Source organism: Danio aesculapii, chromosome 13 (genome assembly GCF_903798145.1).
Source record: "Danio aesculapii chromosome 13, fDanAes4.1, whole genome shotgun sequence".
Taxonomy (NCBI): Eukaryota; Metazoa; Chordata; class Actinopteri; order Cypriniformes; family Danionidae; genus Danio; species Danio aesculapii.
In genome coordinates, this window is record NC_079447.1 from 19,618,626 (window position 1) to 19,644,777 (window position 26,152).

The 26,152-nt window shown below is 38.9% G+C and overlaps 2 protein-coding genes across 3 annotated transcripts in view; one reads left to right on the top strand and one right to left on the bottom strand.

Annotated features, from left to right (window-relative positions):
- macrod2 (mono-ADP ribosylhydrolase 2) overlaps positions 1-26,152 on the bottom strand; it is an 865,478-nt gene that overhangs the window by 732,422 nt on the left and 106,904 nt on the right. The gene's annotated exons all lie outside the window — the stretch shown is intronic.
- Positions 6,742-17,550, top strand: flrt3 (fibronectin leucine rich transmembrane 3). The gene is made up of 3 exons (XM_056470915.1): positions 6,742-7,034; positions 12,784-13,495; positions 14,361-17,550. Exon 3 carries the CDS (start codon positions 14,389-14,391, stop codon positions 16,336-16,338), a length of 1,950 nt encoding a protein of 649 aa, XP_056326890.1. The 5' UTR covers positions 6,742-7,034; positions 12,784-13,495; positions 14,361-14,388; the 3' UTR covers positions 16,339-17,550.

A 26,152-nucleotide genomic window follows, 5' to 3' on the forward strand; every position in this document is an offset into this window, starting at 1 on the left:
AAATAAAGACCAACAGTGATTAAAAATTGATTCAAGCAAAGCCTATTTGCATTCTTCCCGCTTCATAAAAATTCATGAAGGCAGCAAATGAACAAAGGCATGAACTGTTGTTTAGCACCTAGTTTACTAAATAATAAACTTCATACCAACTGCTTTAATCATTGTGTAACTCTTATTGTCCCGATCTCAGCCAAATGAAACTTCCTGAAATCGAGCCAAGCCAGCGGAAGTAAATAGGTCTGTAATGACTGAGAATGCGGCTTTATCAAAGCTTATCTACAATTTCCATGTGTGTGTTTGTGTCAGCGAACCTTTAATGTCATTAAGCATTGCTTCCTCTCTGAGGACCGAAACTAACTAAAACCCACCGGTGAGCTTCCTTTGATAACAGAATAAAAATCCACCATCATGAGAAGCAGGAAATTCCTCAACACAGAGAGGTGAGGATATTAGGGTTACAATAAATGATAAAAATGACAGCAATGCAAATAGATTATAATATTGACCAACATCACGTTGAAGTAGTATAAAGTTTGACAGGCCAAGAGAAATATCCAGATGAAAAAGTACAGGTCAAAAGTATGGAAGTAGTTTATCTTAAATAATGAATTCAACATTGTATAGAATTGATACATTTAATATATATAGACTACCTGACTAAAGTCTTATCGACTACTGAAGTTTTAGGAACAACAAATAATAACTTGACTTCTAGTTGATCATTTGGTATCAGAAGTGGCTTATATGAAAGGCAAAGGCCTCTAGATTACACTTCCCCAAAATAAAATAGGATCATGCATTGATTTTTAATTATTTAATTATGACAGTAAGGTATGACTTAGACAAAAGTCTTGTCACTTAAAGTCATGATGCAGGAAAAAGAATTAATATTGTGCATGATTCCCATGAGCTTGGAGGACTGCATCTATACATCTCTGCAATAACTCAAATAACTTAATAAAGTCATCTGGAATGGCAAAGAAAGTGTTCTTGCAGGACTCCCAGTTCATCAAGATTCTTTGGATTCATCTTCAATCTCCATCTTACCCCAGACGTGCTCGATAATGTTTATGTGTTGATTGGGCTGGCCAATCCTGGAGCCCCATGACCTTCTTTGTGTTTAGGAACTTTGATGTGGAGGCTTAAGTATGAGAAGGAGTGCTATCCTGCTGAAGAATTTTCCCTCTCCTGTGGTTTGTAATGTAATGGGCAGCACAAATGTCTTGAAACCTCAGTCTGTTATGTTGCCATACACTCTCCAGATCACTTGCACGCCCCAATACTGAATAGAACCCCAAACCATAATTTACCTGCACCAAACTTGACTGATTTCTGTGAGAATATTGGGTTCCAACAGATCTTCTTTAGTATTTGTGATGATTGGGATGCAGATCAACAGATGCAGTTAAAAAAAAAAAAAACCTTATGCCACAAATGATCAACTAGAAGTCAAGTTATTTATTTGTTGCTCTTACTGGGATCGACGACAAAACTTTTGTCAGGTAGTGAATTACTACTTTAAAGTGTATGCTTTAAAATGATCTATGCTGTCTGTTACATAAAGCATAATTTATAATTGAGTGTAACACTGTAAATTAAAGGTATGAATCATAAAATGTATGCATAATAAATAGATTTTCATGCATTAAAAACAATTATAAATACAACGCATGGTCATTTACCAAGTTAAAAGTTAAATCTAGCTTTGCTCTTTCAGGTTATATTTAACAACATTTTCTAAATTCGACATGTCGGATCACCTAGTCCCTGCATTATTCAGTCAAAAGCAGTCATAAGAAAAAGCATGTGAAAACATGAGATCGTGTGTCTGTGTATGAAAATGACACATTCCTATCTAATAGCTCATGGTAACTTGTCAGATACCTCTTTGCAAATATTTTTTGCATATTTGTGAATAGGTTAATCCCCATCAGCTCCCATGTAAACCACACATCAGAGCACTCGACTGTAACTGAGTTACTATGGTCTCTGTTAATGAGCATTTATTTTGAACTATGATGGAAGTTTATTGCATACCTTACAGCCAATCAGAATCAAGAATTTCAACAGATCATGAAATGAGTATAATGACATAATATACGCATTTCACTTCATACATGCATGCATAAATACATACATTAAAGGGATAGACCATCCAAAATGGAAATTTACTCCATTTACTCAACACTAAGTGGTTATAAACCCTTGAGTTTCTTTCTTCTGTTGAACCTAAATAAAGATACTGTTTCATTGGAGAAAAAAAAAAAGAAAAAGAAAAGGTTACAGGTTACAAGTTCTTCAAAATATTGTATTTTGTGTTCAATCGAACAAACAAACTCAAACAGGTTTGAAAGTAGAAGTGAAAGTAAATCATGACAGAATTTCAGTTTTGGCTGAGCTATTACTTTAATGCATGTGTTCACCTATGAACGTACGTACCCAAGCATAAAGTGAATCAACAAAATAATGAACAGATTAAAATAATTTCCCAAACTACTTTTGGAAAAGAATATTGTTCCAGCACATTTGAAAACTTTTTGAAAACTAGTGAGTTTCAAACAAAAGCAAAAGTCCTCAGGAGACTTTCAATTGCATCGCTAAATTCCTACTGTGAAGACGGGGAGGCTTCTATATTTGAAAGGGAGTGAGAAGATTGTTATTTGGCTAATTACAGATTTAGGGCTGAAACAGTAAACCATTGGAGAGGAAGAGAGCGGGGTGCTTGAGTGAGCTACATTAGAGCGCTGGAGTGGCGAGACTGTGGATTCATTGTGTGCTGATGCCATCTTTTATCTCTCGCAATACTGATAGGCCTTAACAGAGTAGTTTGGACTGGGGAGGGGCTGGCTAAAGGGGTGGGCTATCTAATCTGATCAGAGAGCATTGTTTCAAAGCTCATTTACCACTGGGGGGTCCAGCGGTTTCCACACAGTCGACATGTCATCCCGAGCCCACCCCCCAATCCCTGCGGCCAACACAAGAAGGTCCTTAGAAAAACAAGCGACAGACACAAAGGGGAAAATGGAGAAGACAACCCTGAGGGCTATTTGTGAAGATCTGCTCATTCCTCACAAATACACAAGAGTGCTGACCGCTGACTCAGACCTTTGGTTCGGGTTTGAACAGCAGGAAGTTAGCTTGGTGGGACTGTTATTGCTGTTTAGGAGATCCTTATTCTCCAGAGACCAAGAAAGTTAATGCTAAACATCTGGTATCTGCATTTAAAAAAAGAAAGAAAAAGGGGTTCGGAGGAGACTGTATTGACTTGTCATGTAAGGTAACGTCCCATCTCGGAATGGACTAGTTGGTCTGGTCCTACAGGGCAAAAAATAATTCATCACCACTCTATCATGCTGTCATGAGCATGAACACTACTTCATGAAGCTGGACCCCATCCTGCAATTCACATTCTGCCATATTGCGGAGGTCTCTGTGGAAGTGGCAGGGAGGATGAGAAGTCAGCAGCACAGAGATCGCTGCTAATTGCCCATGGTGAACGATTATGGAAATGAACCAGAAGGATATAGCAAGAATAAGACACAAAGCAGATATTTGGCACAAGCGTTTACAAGTTGCCTTTAACTGGGCACGAGTTCAACATTTCGAAAGCCCTGCAACTATGTATTCTAGACACAGTACATGTGTGCTTACTAAGCCATACTTTGGCTAATTTGTTATAAAAAATACTTGTTTAATACTTTAAGACGATCATTAAAAATACCTGAAAAATACATTTCCATTCAGAGATGCTGTCTAAATGGAATATTTTGTTGTGTTTTTTTTTTTTTCGCTTTAGTATAAAATGACTAAATAATACAGATAAATAAAAAACTGACTGCTGGACCAAATAATTAACGTTTTTTTGTGCTGCCGATTAGTCTGCAATAATGATAATTAGCTTATTTAAAAACAAATGTATTCTCTGGTATGTCCCCAATCTAGCTAGGTAAACATTATGTGTGTAAGTGGAGTCGCTGGAGACCCAAGAAAAATACCCCACAAATCTCCTGGATCTGGACAGCACAGCGCTGAGCTCAGGATTGTTTGTTTGAGAATGGGCCAGGGGGATGAAATATACACTCGAGGTGTAAAGATCAGAATGACAACTCCTTTAACCATTCTTTGAAAAGAGCGACTTTAGGTATGGCTTTGATTTTGGCACACTCGAGCTGTAAATTCCATTCAAGTGAAAAGCACCATATAAGAAACACGCGTCAGAGAATGAAAGGCCGATTTAATGCAACTTATTTGCTCGTCACGCAAAGAATGTACCGTGAACATCCCTGAAAGCAGAGGTCAGATGTTCTTCAAGCATAAAGCCTGAACTAAAAACGCTCTTGTTAGCACTTAACCGCATCAAGTGCTTTAATAAACTTAGCTATGCTCGTCTCCACCCCCAAACTACATTCAACGAGAAGACCGCAACAAGAAGCGAAGGGCTTGAGCTCCTTCAAAGTCATGTCTGTTGTCAAAACACATTGAGATGGAGGAGATAAAACAAAATGGCATCTCTTGGAAAGATGAGGAACGCTCATCCTTCCAAACAACAGATGACCCCAACCAAAGACTCCCCCAACTGTATTGAAATAGTGGTAATCGGACCCTCTTGGGGCCCTCAACTGGGGCCCTTTGTACGTCTAAGAGTCAATCAAGGACTGATGACAGACAAAGCCTAGTCAGATTTAGGAGAGGAAAAAAGTGCCGGAAGGGTCTATGCAGAGGCCGGAGTCATGATCCGTCCTGAGGCGGGGGGACAGACGGGCCTCTGCCCAAAATGCCCTGCACTGACCTCTTGGCACCAAGGACTATGCCTTGCTTCTCCACCTTTGACCCTAAAAACACGACACCTAGACCTGTTGTAAAAGTCCAGGGTGGACGGGACATTATTTAGCAGCTTAATCTTCGAAAGGATGCTTGTAAAACTACTCAATAAGATGTATATTACATTGAATTGTTTAACATCATCTATACTATTTACATATTTGACATCTATTATATGTGACATTGAACCTAAACTTTATGTACATACATGAAGTTATACAAGTTTATTAAGTTTATATCATGTATAATAATAATGACTGATGTGATTTTTAATGACATTTTAGCAAAGGACAAGAAAAGCATATAATCAACTTTTAAATTGATTCAAAAATTCCCATGTTGCCACAGCCTTACTATTAACACCAAAAAAGGTTATTTGCATGATCTACACTGTAAAAACTCTTGTTTGTAAACTTTTAAGCTGAATCAAATTAACCCTAATGAGTCTATATTATGTTATAACTTGTATTAAAGTTAAACTGACTTAAAACAGATTACGTGACTTATAAAATTAAGTTAGAACATGATTACCTTAGTTTAATAAGTTACAATGACCTAAAAGCATATGCTGTCAGGACTAATTGATCATATAATTTTTTACAGTGTAGTTAAAAAAATGTTTGTTGAAAAATGTGCATGTTGTTACAGCCTCATTGTATACATCTTTCCAAACCTGTATAACCCTTCTTCAACATAATATATTTATATATAAAGAGTTTAGATGCAAAACCCTTTAAGTACCATCTGAAATTTCCATCAAAAAGGAACATTATTTTCATCCTCCTTTGTTTATGTTATAATATTTCACTTTAAAGACCAGGAAAAGGACTTATTCTTTGGCATAAAAGTGATATTACTGAACATACACACAGGAGCCTGATAAAAATGCTCATTTTAGAGGAAAATTTCAGATGGCATTAAGAGGTTTTTGCATCTGAACTCTTCATATCTAAATCTATATTCTATTCTTCTGTAGTACACTTTAATTTAACCATAATGGCAGATGAATGCAGCATGCAAATCCATGTAGAACAATCTTTCAATCTTCTCTTGCTTTTATTTTGTAGCTTGAAAGCCTCACTGGCATTCAATACATTTAAATGGCTTTAAAATTGTATTTTATTCACACAAAACCAAGATAGTAATTAAACATTATAAAGTTTAGTAAACAATGACTCATTTTTGGTGAACTACTTCCTTACTAATAAGAGAACCATATGCAGGCAAAGAGTTTAGACACATCACAATGTCCACTCATGCAGAAGGGTCCACTCAGGTCAGGAACTGACCCGACAGTACAAATGTCCTCAAAAGCACTTCAGAGATTGACACAGGCTGTGTTCCTGTACAGCTAGTCTATGAGAGAGCTAATTTAATAACTTTAACAGTACTTAATGAAGCATAATGAAGCTGAACATAATACCTGACTTCCAAGCTTAAACATTCATACTGTGAAACTTAGACACCATTAAAAGCACACTCACTTACAAACACACACGAAGCACAAAAATCTAAGAAAGAGTCTAAATTTAAATAAGCACATGCCAGGGCTGATGAATTATTTAGTTTTTCCTTAGCATGATCAACATGTAACCTAGATTTCTTAATGCTCAAACACACACATAGAAAGCTATAGTCTAAATGATGCTTCTGGTGGCCTTCAACAAAAGACATTGAAGTGCCCACTCAAGCTGCCCATTCAAGGCTGCTCAACCCTCATCTTTCTTTCTCCTGCTCCCCCTAGCGGCCACGGTAAATATAGCATGATGGAGAGGGAGAGCGAGAGAGAGAGAGAGAGAGAGAGAGAGAGAGAGAGAGAGAGAGGGAGAGAGGGCGAGAAAGGGGAGGAAGCCACAAGCCCCGCCCCCAGATGACATCAGTGCTGTGTTGAAGCAGAGCTGGAGGCAGATGCAACCTCACACTTGTAGTGAGCTCTAGGCAGCTGACCAGCTCTGCCGTCTTCTTTATCTTGTCTCTCTCTGAGCCAAAGGAGTGTGTGCGCGTGTGTGTGTGTATATGTGAACAAGTGTGTGTGGAAATAAAAACACACCCTGCTATTCGCACCATTGCTGTTACTCAGCCTTTCTGACATTGGGCTCTTTTTGGGAATTGAATTCATCTGCCGTCGCACTGGATTTATCCTACGGACTGACTTTATTCTTTTGAGGATATTGTTTTTGATTTTTCCCTTTTTGAAAATATTGATTTGGAAGGTAAGTGTGTTTTTATGGGTTTCCCCTTATTCATGGGCTGTTTTAACCCTTTCCATGTGTATTCCATCACCCTGATGTTATCAAGTATACCTTCAAAACATGCATAGAACAGATTTGCCTCTATAACTAAACTCAGTCACTCACAAAAAAGCTTCACGTTGTAGACTTAACTTCTAAACTTCCACAATCCGATTTTATTGCATTTTATTCTAAACTTAGACAGACCCTCAGGGATTTGAGAGGGATGCAATAGCAATTTAAACTCACACAATTACAGTAGCCATGAAATTCAGCAGTATGTATAGCTCTTCATTTGGCTTTTCAGATTCAATGTGCATCTTCCAAACATTTTTTGAACAATAGTTCGCTATTATTAAATGAACAACCTTTATGATGTTTTAAACCTCCATTACATCCTTTCCTGGCTCACAAAACGACTTGTAAAGAATAGATGTTAAGGATTTGCAGCCTCGGTCACCATTCACTTTCAATGCATCTTTTTTTTTTTCCTTCTAGTCTAAATGAATGTGAATGGTAACCTAGGCTGTCACTTCACCTAAAACACAATTTTACGGTTGATTTTGTCAAGCATAAATCGGTTAGGAACAACTCTAATAATAAGAAATTAGACAATTTTTATTTTCGTTTTTGAGTGAACTACTACCCCTTTAAGTCTTGATGCCGCTCCGAGCAAATGAACGCAATAAATATGCATAACATGCATCTTATTAGCACACCATTTCAATTAGTCTCGTATAGAGAGCTTAATCCTTGTTTTAGGGGGGAAACGCAATGCAGACTGTATATTTAGCGCGTGCAATCAACAGGAACGCTTAAACTTCACGCGCTGCGTCGTAAATCTGTTCCTGTGTGAGAGGCTTATCGCAAACGAAACGAACAAACATCGATTACAAATGAGGAAATATCTATTAATAATGCCCAACCTGCGCTCTGGAAGCGCGATGAGAGAGTGATTGGAATAAAGAATGGGGGAATCGGGGATGCGGCGCGTGACACTTCGTACGCCTTGCGCTACGCGACAAAACTAGAACTCTGCCATTATAGAAGCCGCTGGCGGCGCGGCAAACAGCTTCGTGGATTATGAGGGTCGCGTTCTAATTTGGAATACTAAAGAAAACTCAAAAGACTGCGAGATTGGCGCGCAATAAATGTGCGCCCTGTGCTGTTCGATGAGAGAGTGAGTGTGTGGCGCAGTAAAGAGATCCGAGGCTGTCAGCTGCTTCTGGATTTTCCCATCAAACGAATTTCCTTACTTTTATGTAGCCTTCCAAGTTATCTAAAAAGATAAGCTTTCATGTTAGGCAGAAGTCAAGATTGAAATAATAGTTTTATGCAGATAAAAAGAGAGAGGGACTGTAAAATGATAAGATCCAAAGCCTCAATCAGAAATGATTAAATCAGTTTATATGATCGCCATGAAGAACACTCAAATTTGACACGGATGCAAGAACGTAGTTCTTTTTGAAATCTCTAATTTACCTCTAACTGCAAGTTGTTTTCCTTAGCTTCGAGCTTCCTATATGCAACTGCAGTAAAAGATGTGTATTCAGAGAGGTTAGTTTCTTAGCATGACAATAGCAGAGAACCCCAAATGGTGTGTTTTGACTCTGTAAGGAGGGTGATAAAATTAAATAACCTATTGTTCTTTGTTAGATGTGTCAAAGCACTCTGTGGCAGTCTTTTTTCGCTTGCATAAACAATTTGTATCAGTGATTTACAAATACCACACCTCCAAGCTTTAAACAGATTAAATACTAGTTTCCTTTTAGACACTAATACACATAAATAAAACTAACAAATGTTCTATATTTTAATACACATATATTAAACATCCAGTGTATGTTTACTGGCATCCAGGCAGATAGCACTCTTTGTTTCAAGCTACGAATGCCGGAGGCTAAACCCAGTGGTCCGTGGCATTCACTCAGAGTCAACATAAAATGGTCATGTCTTTCAGGCCTTCAGAAAAAAAGTCTGTCACCCTTTTGTATTGAGGACAAAACAAATCGTCTAGTAGAATTCTCCACTCATGTCAGCAACCAACCTCTGACCTCGTAGAGGCCTTACTTTAAAACACACCATCGAAAAAAAAAAAGCTTCTTTTAAAAATTTCTGATCATTAAAATAAATTTAAAATTTGTATAGCTTAAATGGAAATATACTCTTCTAAAGAAAAACACTAAGTAAGAGTAACCCAAAGAGGTCTGTCAATTGAGTTTTATTACAGACAGAATTTACCCGCTTTGTGGAAACAAGAAAAGTTCAGTGCAGTAAATCAGCCCAACCCTTTCCACTCATGTCCGGCAACTGCTGCCCCCTGTACCCAGGCAGGGGGTACATATGTGGTAATTAAAGCGCTGTTTCAGCCTCCAAGTGTCTGTCTGTCTGTCTGTATGTGTGTGTGTGTGTGTGTGTGTGTGTGTGTGTGTGTGTATCTGACATGCACAGGCCTGATACAGAAGCACCTACCACCCCCAAGTGGGGAAAACAGTGCAGCTGCCTCAGACCACTCTCTTTTCAGTGCAGTACAAAAGAAAAAGACCCCCTGTCTCCCCTAGAATCCACTCTCACTGCCTGAACACCAGCCAGGGAAAAAATCATGCTGATTATCTGCCCCAAAATCACACACAGAGGGGAGCCACTAATACAATGGTCTCTTAAAATAATGTTAAAACCGTTTACAAACCGTTTATCTAATTTCCAAATACGCAGTCAGAAATGTTTCATCTCTCAGCCCACGAGGCTCAGAGAGGCTTGATATGGCTTCATGGACACAAGATACACGACAAAGAGAGGCATTTAGTTCAAATCCCGCCTGGGGTTCAGAATCTATTATCTATTGAAAACCATAAAGCTATTTTTCATAATCATAGCCCAGGACCTAGCAAAGATGATGGTAGTGCAAATTCAATTTCATCCTAAATGCCTCCGTTCCATGCATGAGTACTGACCAAATGTGACAGCGTTTTTGGGAACTAACAGAAAACATCAAGTCTATATTTAAAAGACACTTAAGATCCATTAATATCACATTTTGCTTTAGCTTATTTTTATTTTATTTTTTTTTATTTATTAGCTTATTAAATGTAGGGGAAAAAGGTGTAATATATATTTCTGTATAATTATGTTTTTGTGTATTAAAATTAAAAATTAGTAAAACTAATCTCTTAATCTCTGCACATTTATGCTTTTTAATCATAACTTTTCCCTTTAAATGCTTTCTAATCAATTTCTCAATACCCCAACCCTAACATTCTTACCATAAGACACTAAATGGGCAAAGGGTACTTTAGATTGCAACCATTTTAACCAGGATGCTCGATTGAACATCACTTCAAGCAGAGCAATGGAGCAGAAACAGGCCTGGCCATTAGAATGATCTTCTAACGGCAAATATGGCCTATTAGGGCAATAGTGAGAGGTGCCCGTCACATTCAGTGGTCTTTCTCTCTAGCTATGAACGGTGGGTGGGAGAAGGGGCTGCAAGATTTAACCAAATGTGAAAAAGCTAATAATTCTAAGTGAAAGAAGTTCAGTAAAGCAGAAGAGCAAAGGCCAGGGCCCTTATGCTTAACTTGTAATGAACAATGGACCACTGCCACTTGAGTGAAATCTGAGCAGCCAGGGGGGTGGAGGGAGAATAAATGATAATGCAGCCAATCTTCCAGCCAGATCAAGGTTTGCATGTCCCACTGAGACAGCTGGCATGGCAAGCTTAGGTGAATCGTATAAGGTAGTTGCCCTTTTTTCTTTTCTGTATGACCTTTACGGCCATAACATAATACCAGCTAACATATATTTCCCAAGACACCTGTGCTTTTATCAAAGTCTCCCGAGTAAGATTTCAGCTGAAATATCCTGAAATACACAGCAACCTGTGGGTGAACCCTGATACTTTCAAGTACCTTGGCAGATAAAAGGTTCTTGTGTTTCGTCAACTTTTTTTTTGCCTGCCCCTGTATTAGGAAATGATTTACATTCAGTATAGTGAATCAAGCAAAAGCAATTTCATTTCCACAGAATTTTGCAGACTGTTATTTATCAAACTTCTGAAAAACAGCAAGATACTTCAAACACATAATTCTTCAAATCAATACAATATTTCCTCAGAAAAGTGGAAAAATTGCATGCTGATCACTAACCAGCTATATCGCCAATGCTGCAACTACTCATTTCCCCCTTTGCTGTATCTGATAATCATTAATCAAATGTTTTAGGATTTTACCAAAAGCAAGCAACTGGTCTCTGTCAGCATTCCGAAAGTTCACCGTCAGCTATCACCTGTCCTTAAAGTAGGGTCACAGCTGCTGTTTCCGTGCTCTTGTTAACCTACTAATACAATAGCTGGCACATGGAGCACTTAGGCTCAACAGAAGGATGAGGTGTATTATTAGACCATGCTGGCGAGACCTGTAATCAAGTTACAGGGCTTTCAATTCCCTAATCTCTCCTTGTCACTCTCTACAAATGTTTCAAAGTTGCTTGACATACCCCAATGTGTTTTACAGAAAGGTTACCAATTGCAGGTCAGCAGAAGGGTATTACAAACTGTGGTGATGGCTGTCAGTTGTAGAAATGTTTATTGTCAGTTTGTGTAACGGGAAAGATGTACCATGGGAAATTACAGTATGGAAGGTGCAGATCGCATGTCTCCTTGGGGCCACCGGAGGTGACTTACATGAGAATCCCATTTGGGTATTCATGAGACTGCAAGTCATAAAGCGTGTTCATCTAGCATGTACATTTTTGAGCAGTGCGAGGGTGTTGTGTTCAGGTGCTGTCGGGGAAGCCCGAGGGACCATTGGTAGCTGCTCGACACCTCAGCAGCAATATGCTTCACCATGACTTTTACCTTCACCTTCTCTTTCCAGAGCATCTCAAGCTATTCTGAATGAGCTGCCTAGTGGAGGGCGTCATCAGGCAGGAGGAAGCTGTTTTCAGACATTTTAGCAGGGTCCAAACAGAGATTGCTTTTCTTATGCAAAGGAATTCTTTTCAGCAATTGCCACAGAGAAAACTAGAAGGGGGGTGTCAGGGTTAGTGGCTAACAAAACAACAAATTCAGTTATCCCAGCAGTGCAGGCTTAAGACAAGCAAAAAGAAAGGTTTTTATAAAAATCCCCACAACATCTCTACTAATCCTGGTTTCACAAACAGTGTCCACTATCAAAGGACTGCAGCCCAGGGGCTTTTCTCTGTGGTCATTTACCCAGAGGCTAAGAAATCCCCAGATATACAGAAACCCAATAAGCTTAAGGGACTCTCAAATTCTCATCTGAACCACACACCCCTCTTATTTTTCCTTCCCTATCATCTGATAAGTCTCAAATGCAGTGAAGCAATCTGCAGGCTGTAGCGATCCAAAAAAAATACATTCTATCTATTACAGTGTACTCCTTATGTTAGGTGCAGACCATGAAAACAGAAGTTAAAGAGCTATCAGTTTACATCAGCATATTGTTGCGATGTGAAACATGCTCAGTTTGAAGGACAGCAGCCAGTTAAAGCTGGCTGCATTGCTGTCTGACTCAATCCCAGCCTTGGCACTATCATCTTAAAATTAAATAAACGCTCCCTAAAAGCATATTACTCATAGTCAATAAGTCATTCTCAACAAGGCCACATATATCTTCTGGAGTCATGATGTATTCAGATGTCACATGCTGTCTATAATGAAAGAATTTGCTCATGCTGACTTTTTTCTTTTTTTTCCTCTCTATCCCTGTAGGTATGACGTTCAGCATGTGAGAGGGAATGGGCGTCTACACATCGGGCACAGGTTTGTGAAACAAGCCAGGGAGGCAGAGTGCTTATAGCAGCACAGGAGATTCTGCTTTCAAGCCACGAGGCTGGATATTTTTATTCATGCTCTTGCCGGGAGTGAGACTACAAGATTCGGGCCTGACTTTAGAGCCTGACTTCAGAACCGAGCCGCCCTGGATTTGAGCCCACCGTACTGCAGACGGACAGTGGCCTTAACGCCATGACCAGTCTGCTTCGGGAGAGACAGGAGCAATTCACTTCTCAAAGAGGACTCACAAAAGAGTCTAATTAGGAATCAGCTTAAAAAAGGATTCTGCCCTTTTTTATTTGCCTTATTTTTGTTTTATTCCTTTCTTTTGTGATTACACTCACTGAAACTGCATGTCTGCACTGAGAAGGCTGCCTGAGGTCTGGCTGGAAGCAGAGCTACTTGCTTTATAGGTTTATCTACCATGGCAAAGCCTTTGATTGCATGAACTGTGGATGCTGCAATACAAGACAGGAGGTCACCGGTACAAACAAGGATCAGTTCAGCAAATACCAGCCTGGTCAGGATATAACCAAAGAGACCCCTTTGACAAGACGGACAAACATCTCTTGAAAGAATAGAAGGAAGGGTTTAAAGCCTCATTGGATTTTGGGTGGCTGCAGAGGATTAGCTGGCATTTCTAAATCAGGTATGACAAATATGGATGTTCTTGCTGTGGTTAAACGCCTTTTCTTTAAATTATATGCATTCACTAATTGAGAGAATGAGGAAAATGTTAAAGTAATAAATCAAAAAAAGTGTATATATATATATATATATATATATATATATATATATATATATATATATATATATATATATATATATATATATATATATATATATATATATTTATTTATTTCTCAGTCAATGTCTCACAAAGGACAAAACTTCTGCAGAAAAACAGGGCAAGATAAGTAGAAATTCCAAAATGTAATCAACTAGGCCTGACTTTGTTCTACCAGTTTTCAGCACTGAAAAGCAGCCTTGAAATGCACCAGCTAACAGCAGAAATGTGTAAAACAACAAGAGCCTGCGATTACATTACACACAGAAAAAGATAAAACCTCTCACACACAAGCATCTCATTCAAGGAAAGCTAGTGGGTTTGAGGATTTGTTATCTACATCCATGGCTGATTGGGAATATCCTTCCACTTCAATTAGACTTGCTTCTGAACCTCTCTGTCCTCTTTTTTTCTCTTTCCTCTAATCCCTTATTCTTTTTCTCTACTACTTTGTATTGTTTTCAAATAAAATTATTTGAATCTAAATAAACACCCCAGGCATGTTTTGCTACCATAGTTTTTCATTTGTTCATGTCATTGGAAATGTTAATAGGCTCTTTTCATTAATTCAGCAGCAGAAATATAGTATTCTTTGTCTCAAATTGAATCATTTACTATGAAAGAGGTGCTGTAGGCACTGTACATAAAGCAGCAATTAGAGCAGGTCATTGCCTTTTCTTCAGACAGCATGATTTTGACTTTCTTTTTTTTTTTTTTTTTCTCCAAGGGCAACAACTGCAAAGCGGACATTAGCAATGGCAAGCAATTACATGTCCTTCTTCATCTTCTTCATCCGAGCTGGGCTTTTGCTTGGCCTGGCCAATCCATTGATGACCTCAGCCTCCTGTCCCTCTCAGTGCCGGTGTGATGGGACTTTCATATATTGCAATGACCGGGACTTGACTTCCATCCCTTCAGGTATCCCAGAGGATGCTACAGTACTTTTTCTCCAAAACAACCGCATCAAAAGTGCAGGGATTCCTACAGATCTACGAAGGCTAAACGGTGTTGAAAAGATTTACCTATACTGCAACAACCTGGATGAGTTCCCCACCAATTTGCCGCTTAATGTCAAGGAACTTCATTTACAGGAGAACAATATACGGACTATCACCCATGCCTCACTGGCACAGATTCCCTTCATTGAGGAATTACACCTTGATGACAATTCTGTGTCAGCTGTCAGCATCGAAGAGGGTGCATTCCGGGACAGCAATCATTTGAGATTGCTTTTTCTGTCCCGGAACCACCTAAGCACCATACCTTCCGGTTTGCCAATGACCATAGAGGAGCTTCGATTTGATGACAACCGCATCTCATCCATCTCAGAGGCATCACTGCAGGATCTTATTAACCTGAAGCGACTGGTTCTGGATGGCAACCTCCTGAACAACAGGGGCATCGGGGAGATGGCCTTGGTGAATTTAGTAAATTTGACCGAGCTCTCATTGGTACGAAACTCCCTGACGTCCCCACCTGCCAACTTGCCTGGCTCAAGTCTAGAGAAGCTAAATCTTCAAGACAACCACATCAATCATGTGCCACCAGGTGCCTTTGCTTTTCTGCGACAGCTGTACCGCTTGGATTTGTCAGGCAACAACTTGAGCAGTCTGCCCATGGGGGTATTCGAGGACCTGGATAACCTTACCCAACTGCTGTTGCGCAGCAACCCCTGGCATTGCAACTGCAGGATGAAGTGGGTCCGTGATTGGCTGCGCACTCTTCCATCTAAGGTCAATGTGCGTGGCTTCATGTGCCAGGGTCCCGATAAAGTCAAAGGGATGGCCATCAAAGACTTATCCACTGAGCTGTTTGGCTGCTCAGACACAGAGATTCCAACCACATATGAGACCAGCACGGTCTCAAACACTTTGCCACCCTCTCGACCCCAGTGGCCCTCATATGTGACTAAAAGACCTGTGGTTAAGGGTGCAGATCTGGGAAGAAACTATCGTAGCACGACACCATCTAGTCGTAAGATCATCACAATAAGCGTCAAATCAAGTAGCGCTGAGACAGTACACATATCTTGGAGAGTATCTCAGCCCATGACAGCCCTGAGGCTCAGTTGGCTAAAGCTGGGCCATAGCCCTGCTTTCGGATCCATAACCGAGACCATTGTCCAAGGGGAGAGAACAGAATACCTGCTCACAGCTCTGGAGCCAGAATCCTCTTATCGCATTTGCATGGTTCCAATGGAGACAAGTAACATTTACCTGTCCGACGAGACACCTGTTTGCATAGAGACAGAAACTGGTTCCCTGAAAGCCTACAATCCCACCACAACCTTGAACAGAGAGCAGGAGAAAGAGCCTTACAAAAATTCCAACCTGCCTTTAGCTGCAATCATCGGAGGGGCGGTGGCCCTTCTAGCCATCATCATGTTGGCCCTGGTGTGCTGGTATGTCCACAGGAACGGTTCCTTATTTTCCAGGAACTGCACGTACAACAAAGGACGCAGACGGAAGGACGATTATGCAGAAGCTGGAACAAAAAAGGACAACTCCATCTTGGAGATTAGAGAGACCTCTTTTCAAATGATTCCCATAAATCACATGCCTGTTTCCAAGGAGGAATTTGTGATACACACAATTTTTCCTCCAAATGGTTTAAGTCTTTACAAAAGTCCGCACAGCGAAAACAGCATCAACAACAGAAGCTACAGAGACAGTGGAATACCAGATTCAGACTACTCTCATTCATGATAGTGTGTGCGGATTACAAAGACATTTTATTGCGAATGAGTGACTTGGAGACTGCTTGGTCTTTTGCAAAAACACTGGATTGAAAAGACTGAGAAAGCATCGTTATGTACATTTGCCATATAATTTATATTTAAGGACAATTTATTAAAAGGAGAAAAGGTTCTGATTGCAGGCCATCACTGAGCCATCAGTGTATGCTGCCACAAACTGCAATTCTATATTTTAGATATTTGTAGTCATTTGTACTGTACTTCCTTTACTTATGGTTTTAGACCAATTAAAAAAACGTTGTGCTCTACTGAGATATGATGACTTGTCAACTGTGAAAGTGGGTTTTCATTGCTGTGTTGAACAATCAGATTTTAGAAAACCATGTAGTATAAGCACAGGTCAAACTATCGCTATGTTGCTGTCAGTGAAAAAAATACAACAAAAAACAAGACTGCGGGAATATAGGGCATAGGTGATCAAAGAAAATACAGACACAAGTGTTTTGTTAACTCTAAGAAGCAGAGGCACAAACTCACTTTGGTGGTGTCACAGAAACCTCTAGGTTTCTCTAGGAATCCTTATTGCTCCTTCCAGAACATTGCCAGGCTTTAAAAGAAAAAATCCACTGCAACGTTTAGGAAACAGATATCTATTACTTCCTCTCTGTCCTGGAATAGGCAGCAACATAGCACAGAATCTTAAATCCATTGCAAATTAAGCACACAGATCTAATGAAAGATTAATTTGCAGTAAGATCAAAAGGGATGGGCTAAAACATAACAGAAATCAATATTGCCTGTCCTGTAAAAGGGAAACAGCATTTACCATATTCCTCAGTACAGTTAACCAAGTCATGAAAACGTTGCCCTACAAAATAAATATATTGTGGGCAGAAAAAAAATATGGCAAAAAACACATTTGGGCTCTTTTCTATTTGGAATATGAAGTGTCAATTATTTTTTGTTCATATAATTCTTATTTGTATTTTTTTTTTCTAATTCAAGCCACTTTTGCGTTGCCACAGTTAAATTGTTCTTTACAACTGAAGACCAAAGTGCATTGAATGCCCTTTGGCCAGTCTTGTATGTGCCTTGATCCAATGCTTATTGTATTTAGCTTTTTCAACAAAAGAAAAAAAATCAGTGACTTAACTTTTTTCATACACACTTGAATATGATAGGATATTGGTCATATTGCAAATAAAAGTGGATAAAACCTAAACTCTATGGTCTCCTTTTCCCCTAAAAAATGATTTCCATTTATTTTTAATCCCTCTAAGCTTTGCATGCACCATTTCAGTACTCAGAAGTGTTCCTCTAAAGCAAACTGAGGCTTCGTCCTAGCACTGCATCTGCTTGGGGCTCCAAGTGTTCTTTTGTGTTTGGGTAAAACCATGTATAACTTATCTGATCGGCCCAGGTGGGTAATATCAAAGTACGGCATAGAAGCTAAATGAGGCCATTGGAGAGATGCTGTGATGGATTTTGATGGCCACAGGGGGAGATGTACATATCTAATGACTATATACCATTAGGTTGATGTCACAGCCTGAACTACAATAGGAACTGCAATGGTGGCTTGCATGTGCAGATGGGTACACATCTAGAAAATGATTATGTGGGCTATGAGTGCGCATACATGCACAGATGCATACACACAGATACACACGCCCTAAGATTTAATTGCAGTTCAGTGGAGCCTCTAAAAACAGCAAGTCTGATCCAAACCTTAAGTATACGTCAACAGTCCCATGCACTAAATATACCACATCAGCTAGAAATTAAAGTAAACACTCTCATACGGTTCAGCGAGGGTCCACATATGTGGATGCTGTTGATGTTCCACAACTTGCCTTGTCATTTATTCATGTGGTTTCCTGACTGATGGTATTAGCGAGTTTTAAATGCTGAGTGATGGCCTTGGTAAGTTTCACTGGCTTCCTTTTTAAATCTGAAGCCTTTTCAAAATGTTATTTCCAATTCTTACTTGAAAATGTATACAGATGTACTGATTTCCCCTTTGAAAAGATTGTAAAAAGAAGACAAAGCAAACCATGCGTGGTATTTTTGGAAAAACTGACATTTAAAAATTAATTCAGAGTCAAACGCTTTAATACAGTATGTCTAATCCAATGTACTTAACTGATTATTCTTAGCTACGTTTCTGTCCCTTAAAAGCCAGAAAATGAATTATCCAACTTCCATTCAAGTTTTTTTATATTCTCTGAATATTAGCTCAATACTCAAACCAGCTGTCGCAACTAAAAAATAAATCATTCATTCTGGAGATGAGATGTCAGCCAAAACTAAAAGGCAGCATCAAACAGGAATGAGATCACAGCAGTTTTAATTATCAAAGCACACAGGTGTGCGAGTGTGTTTGAGTGTGTGCATTCTCTTTATGGACATTCTGTGTGCAGTAAATCAATCTCCAGTTTCCTAACACCATCAGAATTTTATACAGTCTGAGCTATGAGCAAAACGGCTTGAAATATTAATACCATGTGTTGTATGGTGAAAGCAAATCAGCAGGACGTGAGCGCAAACAGCGATTTGTATTCTCCAGTTAGAAAGTTCTATTCAAACCACTAACCTTAAGTAATGGGGGAAGGAGAGTTGAGCGGCTGCTACTGGGGGTGACCTGCGGTGACCCTTTTAACACAATGACCTCACCTCTGGCATCTTTGTCAGCACAATGTTGGAGCTTACAGATGACCTCATTCGCCCTGGGAAAACTATTGATCAGGTCTGATGTCCATGAGGCCAGTGCACACTTGAAATTCTACCTTGAATAGGGCACTTCAGATACAAGAACAAAACTCCTTAGAAACTTTAACTATGGACATCAGATTGAAAATCTCACAATAAATACTTTATGAAGTTGGACTTTAAGAATGTGGCCATCTTATTTGATGTGGTCAAAGAAAGCTATGACTGATCAGGGGTCAGATTAAAAAGCAGATGAAGCAAGGGTCACAAGCCAATAAGATGAAAAATTAGTTGAAGTTTGACCCCTTTTAAAGCAATTAGTAGACATTTTTCATCTTTTCAGACATCTCACTCTTTATTAAGCAAATGGTACACATTTTTCATCTTTGAAGACCTTTGACCTTCTTTTTTAACAACTCAACTTTGACCGCATTGTAAAGCAACAGCTAAACATTTTTCATCTTTTTGGACTTTTGACCTCTTTTCGTTAAGCAAAGGAACAGTAGAGAGCTGGTCAGGCATTGTTATCATGGACAGTGATGGATCCCTAGCTCTATAAACATGAATAGTTTGAAAAAATTATGCAGCTGCTGTTTTCTGGATCATAAAACGTTTATAAGAGCAACTAAAATAAGGTAATGAGAGTTACTTTTGACAAGAAAGCCAATTACTGGCAAATGCGGGAGCCACATGTCATTCAATTATTTTTAGAGTTTAATTTACCAAAAGAGCCATAAGGGAACTGACTTTAAAGGCACCATCTTATTCTGATCTCATTTTGTTTCACCTTGCAGGGAGATGTAGTCATCAACTCCTAGCATATCTATTCCCAGGTGTGTGATGTGTTTGCTCCCATTCTGCCTGCCCTCGCGTTCGCTACAAAACCTTTTCCCACAGCTCAGCGCAAAATTTTCCAAAATAAAATAACAAAAAATCCTTCTAATGAGCCATTTGCTTTCTTTTCTTCTTCTGCACCTTGTATCCAGTCCAAGACATCTTGCACATCAAAGCGGAGAGCTCTCATTGTGTGTCTTTTAGAAACAAAAGAGAAATTGAGGTCAAACTGTCAGGCCCAGGGCACGAATGCGGCCCTCCCACATGCCTGGACTTTATCCAAAATGAAGTATATTTCCAGAACGTGCAAAACTATGCGTGTACAATTGCTTGTACTTACGTTTTCTTCTGCTTGAGGCTTAAAAAGCCATAGTTAATCATCACAGATCACCATGACCAAAGTTTTTATTTGAGTTTACACAATTCTCCAACCTTCTGTCACATATACTGCTAACCAAAAAAGGACAAACCAGATTTTTTTCAAATAGATACATTCCCTTTCCTGTAAGCTTGCAATGGAGATGCTGAAACCGCAACATAACTAATGCATGTCTTGAAGAGACAGCTGCGGTCTGGGCGTGAAGCCACGGCCACATGTGCTCTGCTGTCACCACGGTCATGTGGTGAAAAAAATACAAGGAGTCAAAGCAAATGTTTGAAGAACCAGACAGAAGACAGAGTTCAGAAAATAAAGAACACCATAGTACAAGTCAAAACAAATAAATAGCTGAAACAAAGTTCATAGAATTCAGGAAAATTGGAAAAGATAGTGCTTTTCATATTTTAAAGCTTCAGAGTTGACCTGGGTAAAAAAAACAGCAATGAGATTGCTGTGAGAAACGCGCATCTACTGTACCAGGTACTGTACATAGAGCAGTATATCTCAGCTGACCACTTCTCACCGTATCACCTGAGCTCTTAATATTGAGTGCAAACGGCGGCTATAATTCTTTTCCCATAAATAATGTTCCTCTAAATCTCTCTCTGCCCATTATTTTCTAAAGTCTTTCCTATTTTCTTAGTTCTCAAACACAAGACTTTGTAACCAACGACCTGAAACTCTGAGGCTGCAACAACTACAATCTCCCATCATCTAAATGAATCCAATTTTTTGCTCGACAGCACACAGCGTGCATGCATCTATCTCCCCTTAAAATCATCTGACATTAATACAAGTTAACAAAGGCTCGTCTATTAAGGTGGCAACAGCAGCAGCGCTTTGCCGTTGGAGCAGGTTGAATTATTGAACAGGGAAAATGACTTACAACTGCAGTGAAGTGGAATCCAACCTCCAGCCAGCATCTGTTAATGCAATAACAACCGACAACTGCCGATTCCTGCAGGCGAGTGCAGGGTATGATAATTTGATGTAGAGCATCATATGTTTTGAGAACGTCCGTTTAATTGACTTTACTAGATGAGAGACAATAATTCATGTCATCCATTAACTAGCTTAAATGATCTTTTAAAAGGTGATATATCTTCCTGTGCCCTTTAGCAGATTTGTGAGACCCGTTCTCCACTGCTGCATCGACCCATCGGGGTATTTGTTCAGAACGTCTGGTCTTGCTGGGAATAATCATTGCATTCCCTCGGAAAGGTCTTAGTAGGAGCAATCGTCCTTTAGCCCTTCATGACGGCGGGGCTCTGAGGACCATGTCGGGCCCAGCTTCGATCTGGTTAGCATTCCCATTTGCGTGAGGGCCAAGGTTTAAATGTCAATGGCGTATCTGCATGCCGGTAAGGCGACCCGCCAGATATACGCAACTGACAGATGGCAAAGCCATGCTGTAATGCCAACTGGTGCATTGGTGTTATGTATGCTGATTTGATGTAGCCTACTGATATGACCGTAAGAGGGAGATGCAATCAGATTACTTCATCACCAATACGGCTCAGTTTAAATGTCAATGTGTTACTGGTAAGGAAATGGGAAAGGATTTCTAACACACTCGCGTTAAAACTCACTACTTGATAAAAGTGAAACACCAGAGAACCTGGCGACTGCCAGTGGGACATTTACTGAAACAACCAATCAATATGGCTTCTCTTTAGCAGGTCGTACATCTGCCAGTTTTCTTAAAATCTAAAGGTCAAATAAAGCCATAGGGTATCAATACTCAACCACTGATGATGATGTAAGAAAGGTGTCAGTTATTATTCAGCATCAATTAATAAAAAAGTAGCAAGTAACTTTAATAAACTGACTAAAAAAACTTATATAGTTACTTGGTCAGAATATATACAGGTATTCCAGTGGATAAACGTATTAAGTCAATATACAACAAACTTAACCAAGTATTTTCAAACATTTTCTTTTCGGTTCAGTGCATTTTTACAAGTTTACACTTTCACCAAAATGAGTTTATGCCAGTCATAACTGTCCTTTCATTAATCCTCTACCAAATTAATTTGTTAATATTCTTGTCAAGGCCACCTCTATCTGGCAATCTCAGATGGTTTTAGTGTGGATTTCAGCACAGCTATGAAACCAATGCTCAAAATGTAATAGGTGAAATAATGCAGAAAGAAACCTGTTCTATAACTTACATCCTCAATTAAAAGTTCACATCAAAGTTAAAGCAATGTACACCTTTCAGAAAATGAGAGCCTTGGCGGTTTTCTAGCAATCATAGCAGCAGCAGCAGCAGTAGTTATGTCTGTCAAGTTCAGATGCAGTTTCGCTTGGTTTATTAAAGAAGGAGGCCAGGAACTCAACATAAAAATCACACGAATCACTAAACTAAAACTGACTTGCTGAAAAGTAATTGTCCATTTCTTTGGTCACATCCAGGCCCACACGGCACAAATGTTTTATGTTGATCATTTGAAAAACAATTCTTAACCCATGTGTATCAACTTAGAAAAAAAAAAATACACACAGAGGTCCATACAGTGGACTACATGTCTGTCAAAAAACATAACAAAAAATCATGTTTGTTTACATAATGACACTTATTAATGCTACATAATATGTGGGGGGAATTGTAAAAAACAATATGTAAAAGTATTAACAAAAAACAAAGAAATTGTGCATTTCACAAATAATTTTGAAATTTGAAGCTCACATAATGCTCCTGTGGTTTCAAATACTGCTGTTTAAATCTTATAACATCTAACGAATTAATTAAAGATTAAGATAATGCTCATTTATATAACACACCTAACGAATTATGTCCATTCAAATTCAGCAGAAATCTGCATAGAGTTCTGTGGGTGTAGATTTTGCGTGGGCCTGCTTGTGTCTTATCTAGCCCAGGGCACCAAACGAGTCAGGAACACCGTCACTGCCCCCTCAAAAAAAGACACACGATGCCCCTGAGCTCTGACTCAATACTCTGAGTCATTCCACTCAGTAGCAGAAAAAGCATTGGTCATCCTAAAAGTGGCCACTTAAAAAAACAGCCTCGTCATACATGACCACTTGTTTCATATGAACCTTTTTACTCCATTTGTGTGCTTAAAAATATCACATAACTAAATAATCTGAGTGCGTTTGGATGAAAATGTACGGTTGGAGTAAAAAATGCCATGAAGGTTTCTTCTTCTGCAGAAACTGTGAGAGTAACACCACTAAATACATTTAAATAATTCTAAATAGTTACTATAAATCAAAAACTATTACATCAATACAAACACACCTTACAATTATATCATATTTACTGAATAGTTCAAGAGTCTAAAATAAAAAAAAGTACCAAAATATTATACATTTCTAAATTTAAAAACATACTTACTCATTCCACTCAGCTGAAAAAGCATTGGCCATTAAAAAGGGGCTACTTGAGAAAGGCCTTATATCATATAAACCTCAGTATTCATCCTCAAAAACATCATACACTGTAAATTAGTGCATTTAACAAACAAAAGCAGGTTTTTAGGGAAATGTACAGCTGGAGGAAAAGGGCCTGTGACAGTCTGACCTTCTCTAGAAATCGTGAGACTAACACCATTTCCCTACGGGCCCTTCTTACACAACACTTCAGTTGGCATCAATACACTTACACTTAACCACAGCACGGGCCTGTCTCCCCCTGCGGCCTCTGCGTCTCTCTTTGGGACGATCTGGAAGGAGACTCCTGGACAATCAGTGGTGTCAGCAGACTCTAAATACTGCCTGTCACCATTCATCTGAACATCGGCCGTGTCACAGCGACGCCTCAAGGTCTCTGTATCACTGCTCATGCAATAGGTGAGGAGAGATGGCTGCTTGTGTGCTGAATTAGCTTGCTGGAGTTTGCTAAAGGTCAGTGTGAAAAGTTACAGTTGTCAATAAGACTTACTGGCTTTGGTAGACAAGACGGTTTACTTGTAGGTGCTGTAGACGGGTGATTTTTTTTATTTTTATTAAAACGTCATTATTTTGATTGATATGTTTTAACTGGATAAGTTGTGTTCTTGCGAAAAATACACAACAACATGTTATTTCTGAATTAATAACACAAATACGATTTATAAGTAAATCATACGAATACAATTTGTTGCAGGAAAATAAAAAATGTTAATAATGTTTCATAAACAGCCAATCTTTATATTGTATATAATACATGAACAAAATTTGATGATTTATTTACATATCTTTTAATAATTCCCTTGTATACCATTTATAACAACACCTCAAAAATATCAGTAACTTTAATAAATTATATTATGGGAATTTGAGGTTATACATAAAATTAATGTGAATAATATATCAGATAAGGAAAGCACGGTGACGGTGGTCGAGCCCTGGCTGGGTCAGTTGGCATTTCGGTGTGGACTTTGCATGTTCTCCCCGTGTTCGCGTGGGTTTCCTCCAGTTTCCCCCACAAGTCCAAAAACATGGTATAGGTGATTTGGGTAAGCTAAATTGTCCATAGTGTGTGTGTGAATGAGAGTGTGTGGATGTTTCCCAGTGATTGGTTGCAGCTGGAAGGGCATCCGCTGCATAAAACATATGCTGGATAAGTTGGCGGTTCATTCCGCTTTGGCGACCCAGTTAAAAAAAAGGGACGAAGCCGAAAAAAAAAATGAACGAATGAATATATCAGATATTATTTTTATATATTTTGATAATAATATACACATCACAATATCAATTTCCTTTGTATAATAAGCACTTTTTGTGTGCATTGCCTTCTTATTGAATTGTTGAATGCCTCCTAAATTGTAAGTTGCTTTGGACAAAAGTGTCTGCTAAATGACTACATGTAAATGAATATTAAGCAAACAGCTAGTAGATGATTATGTGTAATAATTGTGCTACTGATTTATTAAATCTTTGCTTAAAAAAATGAATTTTTTTATTCCTTTTTAAAATAGAACAAACTTTTGAATGGTCTACGAATCCATCCATCAATTAAAAAAATGTAATAAAAAAATAAATAAAAAAAGTTTAAAAATAATAAAATAAAATAAGAAAAAAAAAAGAAAAAAATCACATCCTACACATTTATGTGCGCCTTTATGAACTTTATGTCTGATGCTTCTACTTTCAGAGACATTTTTTCCCATAAGCATTAACACAGTCTGTCAGGTCGAGCAGATGTTAGATATTACTCTAAGCTGTGCTCCAGGAACATTTAAGTCCTATTGTATCACACACCAAACAACAATGCAATTATTTCCCACAAGTCTTAAATATGACAAGAGTGAGCTTAATCTGCATATTTACAAAGTAACAATGCACAAACTTTAATTTTCAATCTTTCAAATGGAAATAAAAAAATCTAATAAAATCCAGCCGAGCTACCGCAATCCAATGATCCACTAGCAGAGTTTAAGGAAATAAGCTGGTCTAATCCATGTCTCTCAGCTGCTTAAGACCTTCCTATGACTGCCTATCCCAGATGACAAGTCTCCGAGAGCCTGGACAGTCTCTAAATGGACACACACAAGGCTTAAAGTGACAGATGACTGTTCACCGTGGCATTCTTGTGGTCCGTCCGCCCATTCTTTAACTCGCTCGCTCAGAAGGCCACTGTCAAAACAAACGTGAGCAGATGACAGGAAATGAGGCGCCGCACGCTGGCAAAAAAAAGCACTCCATTACAAAATCTCTTCGGGATCATTTGGCCATGGACAAAGCCAGTGGTGTGCAATTTGACTCTTTGATGTTCATGGTCAGATACTTTCTCCAGCCTCAATGAAGACCATGAACAGACTGAAACACACACGGACCATTCAGCTATAAAGATTCCAATCATGATAAAAGCAAAATGATTAGTGATTTAATACAATGAGGACCCGGTAATCTCTAAAGGGCCGTTTTAAAGACCACAAGGCCATTTCAGTTGATGGCA